Raw genomic sequence first — 6,842 nt, forward strand, 5'->3', positions numbered from 1 at the left:
GTTTCTCTACAGTAAAATTAGGTCCAAAAAGTTCAAACTATACAAGGCCAATATATAAATAAACAAATCAATCAACTGGAATTAAAAAAAGAAACACCACCCACCAACGAATTGTCTCTAGATAATTTCTCAACTCAATTAGATAAATCTTGACCTTTAAATTTTCAGTCTTCTTCAAAAGGTTATTGAGTACTTAGCTGGGAACTCACATTTTCTAAATGCATACAGAACAACCAAAACTAGCTGATTCACTAAGATTTGTACATTAATAGTCTAATTCTTGAGGCACATATAAAGAAGAATTTGAATTACTCAATCCATAATGTAACTACCCTGAATTCAGGCCAAGTTTGGCAACTTGCAAAAAAGCTAAAAAGCCAAAAAATTACTCAAAAAGTTAAAAAGTTATCACTATTCATCAAAAGTCAAAAATTACGGCTGCACAACTCTCAATCCTAATTTTCTCCTACAAACTAATTTATACAATTTTTTAATACACATTTTTCTATAAAAAGTCAAAAAGTTAACCTAAACATCCATATTTTTTTCCTCAATTTTTTAGTACACAAAGACAAAAAGTACACTTACTTAGGACACTCCAAACAACCCCTCAGTCACTAGCCTCTGAAATCACAGAATCATCTAACATCACAATATCAATAGACAAGTTATATGAGATTTATGTCTCTCCAGTAAAGTCAAATCTTTTAATGAACTTAATCTCAAACTCACACTTGAACTTCAAATAATTTAGTCACTAACCTCTGAAATCACAGAATCATCTAACATCACAATATCAATAGACAAGTAATACGAGATTTATGTCCCTCCAGTAAAGTCAAATCATAATGAACTTCATCTCAAACTCACACTTGAACTTCAAATTATCTTGTTTACAAATTAATATCCCGACCCTGTTAAATAAGTTAAACTCCTTAAAATAGTATTTGTTCCAAACATGATTTGAAACGAAACCGATTAAAAGGTAATATCTCAAATCTGTTAAACAATTTTAAACTCGTTCAAAATAGTCTTCATTCTAAACTTTTTCCAAACTAAGTGAAACCCATTTTAAATAGTATAGTACTCACATTTTCAAGCCCACTGTCATCAACTCAGAATTAGTTAATACACTACAAGTTGATAAAGAAAGGGTTTATTTCACTTTTTACTCCTGAACTATTGTTAAATTATCTACTTAGTCCTTGAACTATGGATTGACTCTATCAAGTCCGGAAAATATATAAAAAAAATCAAAGACTATTTAATTTCTTATTGAATCCATTAAGTCCCCAGAGTATACAAATCAAAATCTATTTAATCCTTAATCCATAAAGTGAATCTATTAAATCCCTAAAACATTTAATTCTTATAAAAAATCTTAAAAAAACATAATTTATATATTAAAAAAAATCTTACACAAATATAAATATCTATAATTATCCCGTGCATAGCACGGCTGATAGGCTAGCAGTTACTAATTCAAAAAGGCCTTTGATCCATATACTGTAGAAGCCAAGGACCTTGTTGCCGAGTGGTATGTTGTCGCGGTGAGTGGAAGGTCTGGGTGGTATGTTGGCGGAGGACAGATTTGGGAGTTTACTACTTAACCAAAAAAATTCCTAACTTTACACACTAACATTCTATCTTTTGACAACAAAAATAAAAAATAAAAAAATACATGTATATATATACTTAGTAACACGGAATGCTTATGCAATTCAAATGAGTAAATATGAAAATAAATAATAAAAACAAATTAAAAACAAATAATAAAAAAATTAATATTATAATAGGTATGTTGTTTAAATGGTAAGGGTATGAAACTAAGCCCTTTGTTCAAATTTTGCTCACGCCTCTAAATAATATTTTTTTATTTTATTATAGAAAAATTTACCAACAGGAAGAGAACCACTAGATATTCATATATTTTAGAATGAGAGTAGAGTAAAATAATAAAATTAACCCATAAATAAGTATTTTGTGATGATAATATATAACCTTGAATTATGTGGTCTTCAATGACTGTTGGACGATCTGCAACAGCGATGGCCGGAGTCTGGGTAGAGGCAGCAGCAGCGCAGACACGTATGCCAAGACCGAGAAGGAGAATGGCAGAGGCGGTGAACTGCCGGAGCGACTCCGCCGGCTGCGACTCATTCAGATTCTGGTCCTCATATTTTCGGGAAACTGTCACTGACAACCTGTGATTCCGATTCCGATTCCGATTCCGATGTCGAACAAATAGCTCCTTTGGGCAATGGCTTCCAAAACTATGTTTAGGGTTTGGAAAACAGTTGATTGGGTCCACCAGAAACGTTGAGGAGAGCAACGCCATACCGTTTTGTTTTGATCGACTGAAAAGAGTACACGACACAAATGTTTATCTTCTTTGCTTCTTCTAAAAGCGGAAGAGCGATATCTTTTTTTCTTTTTTGGCCTTTTCATTTTTGTAAATTATATTTTCTAATAGTTTTGATGGAAAAATTACTCAAAAATCCTCTAAGAAATGTCATTAAAGGCCTATTTTGAGAAGATGATAAAAAGAGATTTTTTTGATTTTTAAGAAAGTTTTTGACTTTTTTTATACAAATGATTTGAGAAGTTAGTAAAAAAAAAATTTTGATTTTTTTTATTAATATTTGTTTATGATGTCAAATTATAATAAAATAACCAAATTATCTCTATTTAATTTAAAATATTTACAACTTTACCTATGTAACACATTTTGACCCATAAGGAACAGAATTGTAATTTCACAATTGGTTAAAAAATAATTGCTCAAACGAAATTTTTTTTTAAAAAGTCAACTTTTGAATGTTTATCTTCGTTGCTTCTTCGAAAGCGGAAGAGTGATATCTTTTTTTCTTTTTTTGCCTTTTCATTTTTGTAAATTATATTTTTTAATAGTTTTGATGGAAAAATTACTCAAAAATCCTCTAAGAAATGTCATTAAAGGCCTATTTTGGAAAGATGGTAAAAAGTGATTTTTTAGTTTTTAACTAAGCTTTTGACTTTTTTAGACAAATGATTTGGAAAGTTGGTAAAAAGTTACTTTTGGCTTCTTTGATTAATATTTGTTTAAGATGTCAAATCATAATAAAATGACCAAACTATCCCCATTTAGTTTAAAATATTTACAACTTCACCCATGTAACACATTTTGACCCATAAGGGATAGATTTGTAATTTCACCATTGGCTAAAAATCAACTTCCCAAATGAAAAAAAATTCAAAAAAGCCAACTTTTGACTTTTGCTACAAACCAAAAAAAAGTGGCTAAAAGCCAATTTCACAAAACAAGCCAAAGTTTCTTAAAAGTTTTTTTTCAAATCAATTAGCCTTTTTTATTTATGATATGTTATATTTAGAGCATCTCCAACGGTGAACCAAATTTGAATAAAAAAAAGTCAATTTTCTCAATTTGATATGGCTTGCTCCAACTATGCATCAAAAGAGAAAGGTCGACCGCTGGGTCGACCGACGAGGCCAGTCAACCAGTAAGGCTAATTTTTTTTTTTTAACCTGTTTGACCTTTTTGACCGGTTTGAACCTACCTATTTGAAAGGAAACCGGTCGACCGGTGGATCAACCGGCCGGATATCCGGTTGATTGACCAGTTAGCCTACCCCAACGGTCAAGCACAATAAAATACTGATATACAGATCTTGTCCTCAGTTTGATGAAATGTTTGTTCCATTGTCATTTTGATATCAAATTTGTGAAACCATTTGAGCTTGAAAAAGTCACTTTTTCATCAAATTTCAAATCTGATGTATGGTTTGATGCACCATTGGAGATGGTCTTATCAGTGCTGCTATTAGGATCTCATGAATTATTTTGAACAAATAAGTAATGTTCGGAAATGCAAGTCCGAATATGAAAATTTCTTAACACATTGAACGGTCAAAATTGTTAACGCTTGCAGAAGTTTTCATTTTTTCAAGTTCAAGAATATAGGCCCAAACATGGAAATTTCTTAACATATTAAATGGTCAAAATTTTTAACACTTGCAGAAGTTATCAAAAGTAACTCAAATCCATTATCAGGTTCAAAAGTTATTTCTTCATTGCGTAGCTTTGATAATATTATTACGTAGTTCTCTACTAAACTCACAATTTCATAATATCTACCAACCAAACCAATTATTATAATTTTTTTCCTGCAAGAGAAGAAATTATTACAAGAAAACTAAGAAATTATGCATATATATATATAGAGAGAGAGAGTGTGTGTGTGTGTGTATACCAACTATGACAATGGTGGATGCGGCAGCAGAGACAGTAATCACATTGGCTCTTCTTCTTCTTGGTGGGTTTTGTTAGGATTTTTTTGGAATAGGGGTTTTTTTGAGGTATAGGGGTGTGGGAGATGGGGTGTGCATTCAATGGGTGGAATGTTTTCACAAGGATAATTTTGGTATTATTTAGGAAGAAAGAAATTTGGAGGGTTTCAAAATTTATAAGTAGAGGTCCAAAGAAATGGAGGTTTCAAAATAATTCATGGGGTGCTAATAGCACCACTCATATTTACTTGTTGTGGAGTTTACATGCTTGCCCTTGTATATGATTTTCTTTTAATTTTTTTTTCCTGATGTTAAAGGGGTTTGTTTAAGTATGTTATTGCGTTTCTATTTTTTGGGGGATTGTGTGGAGTGATTTTGTAGGGGTGATGATGTTACCCAGTTAATGTTGGTGTATTGATGTTATCCGAAGGAGTGTTAGGTGGTTGATTTGTTCCGTTGATGTTTTTTGAGGCTATGTTGTTGACGTGTTGTGCAGTAATTTACAGGTCAGTTTGTATGTTTTTTGGTGTTGATTCATTGTGTTTTGGTTGTGATTTCGTTTTGGTGTATGCGTCGAGGGAGTCTAATGTTTAAGGTGCTAATGTTACGATTCCATTTTATGATGTTATTTGATTGTCATTGTGCAAGGATGCGTTGTTTCATTGTTCGCATGGTGTGGGGTTAATAATGGTAGTGTCATGTTACGGGTTTTTTTTTTTTTCCTCTGTTGCAAGTATGGAGTTTGTAGTGTTGTTTTGTGTACTTATGGACAGACCAATGTGGTTGTTCGTCTTCATCAAGCATTCACATTTGCATAGTTGGTTGATATGATGTTATTTGATTGTCGTTGTGCAAGAATGCATTGTTTCATTGTTCGCATGGTGTGGGGTTAATAACAGTAGTGTCATGTTACGGGTTTTTTTTTTTTTTCCCCGCTGTTGTAAGTATGGAGTTTATAGTGTTGTTTTGTGTACTTATGGACAGACCAATGTGGTTGTTCGTCTTCATCAAGCCTTCACATTTGCACAATTGGTTGATAGTGTATGTCGAAAGTTTGATAGCTTGATGCCGGGATTGGTGTATTTCTTGTTCCACCCTTCCACCCAAATGCACACCATGACATAATGAAAACATCAATTTCATCATGTTTATCAATGTCATTCCAACACTTGACGTATCATTACATGGAATATTTTACAAACATGGAAACTGACACCATGACACATAACCCAACATTGTTGTAGTCCCGTTATAAACTAACACAAACCTAAACAAACTCAACACAAATCGGAATCATCGCACACCATTAACATGTACATCATCAACATTTCACTTAACTTACCATGGATGTCATTAACATCCATAGATAGCACCAACATATAAACACATGCAAAATAGGGAATCAATGAGACATTACAACATATATAAACTTGAAAAACATGAAGTCATTGCTACATTACAACTTAACAACACAACAAACATAACAAATACCGCTACCATTAAATTGAACCCAAATACACCTCCACAAACATAAAGTTATAGTTGAAGAACTAAAACAACACAAAAAAACCATTACACAACCATACCCATAATGGAATTTAAAACCCACCCAACCATTAACACTTGACAACATCACAGACAAGTGCCAAACTGTAACAACCCTAACCCATGATTAACGTATAAACCATAATTAAGAATATCTAATAAGTAATTAAGGTGAAATTTTGCATTAATTACATGTATTATTTATTATAGGAGATTCTATCTATTTGTTGTAGGAATATCTACTTGTGTTCTCATTTTGTTCTGGGAATTGAATGCCTTATCGACATCCGGTCGTGAAATTGACTTAAGAGACTTGCGAATTAAGCCTCTAGCTCTTACCTTGGAAAGTCTAGGTAAGAATTCAACCCTTAGATTGTACAATTTTGTAGCCTAAGCCATGAATTCAAGAGAATTAAGTTGTGTAATGCAAGTAATAAGCTAGAATTGGTGAAATGGAGTCCTACCATTCATGCATACACTTTTATCACATTTTTTAATTGAATTTCAAGTACTTTACTCATTCATGTCCTTAGTTCACCTTAGGTTTGGTAATTCATCAAGTTTCACTCCATTTTACCTTCAATGATCATGTTTTGAAAGTTTTGGAGATAAAAATTTCATGCATGTGATGTTTTCCATCTTTCAAGGTTAAATTTGCACAATTGGTATGCTATTGGGCCTTGATTTTTGTGAAATGATCTTCAATCCTTGATATTCTACAAGTTTCTAAATGTTTTCTTGAGTTTTGGCCCAAAAGGATGAGTTGTGTAGTGTTTGATTTGAGTTTTAAGCTTGGAAGTGCAATTTGGAAATCCTAGAATTCTGCCTCTCCGCTCGAGCGACAAATTCTGCACTCGAGCGACCACCTTTGTTTTTGCACCTCCGCTTGAGCGATCAAAAATTGGCTCGAGCGTAAATTGCATGCTCCCAAAAGTTGACACATTTTGCAGAACGCTCGAGCGACAAGAGTTGTGTTCGAGCTAAGACATCAGTCACACGCTTGAGCGACCA

At 32.8% G+C, this 6,842-nt stretch overlaps 1 protein-coding gene across 2 annotated transcripts in view; it reads right to left on the bottom strand.

The window, feature by feature from the left end:
• The window catches only part of LOC114296657 (putrescine-binding periplasmic protein-like protein), a 50,872-nt gene extending 48,426 nt beyond the window's left edge, over positions 1–2,446 (bottom strand). Inside the window, exon 1 of one of the 2 annotated variants that reach the window (XM_082892079.1) lies at positions 2,002–2,446. In XM_082892079.1, coding sequence (XP_082748205.1) covers positions 2,002–2,338 — 337 coding nt within the window. In that variant the 5' untranslated portion in view covers positions 2,339–2,446. The remainder of the gene's footprint in view (positions 1–2,001) is intronic. The other variant, XM_082892080.1, reaches the window with a different exon arrangement.
• Between the last annotated feature and the right edge of the window lie 4,396 nt (positions 2,447–6,842).

This window comes from Camellia sinensis, chromosome 10, assembly GCF_055761805.1.
Source record: "Camellia sinensis isolate YWXY chromosome 10, ASM5576180v1, whole genome shotgun sequence".
Lineage (NCBI taxonomy): Eukaryota > Viridiplantae > Streptophyta > Magnoliopsida > Ericales > Theaceae > Camellia > Camellia sinensis.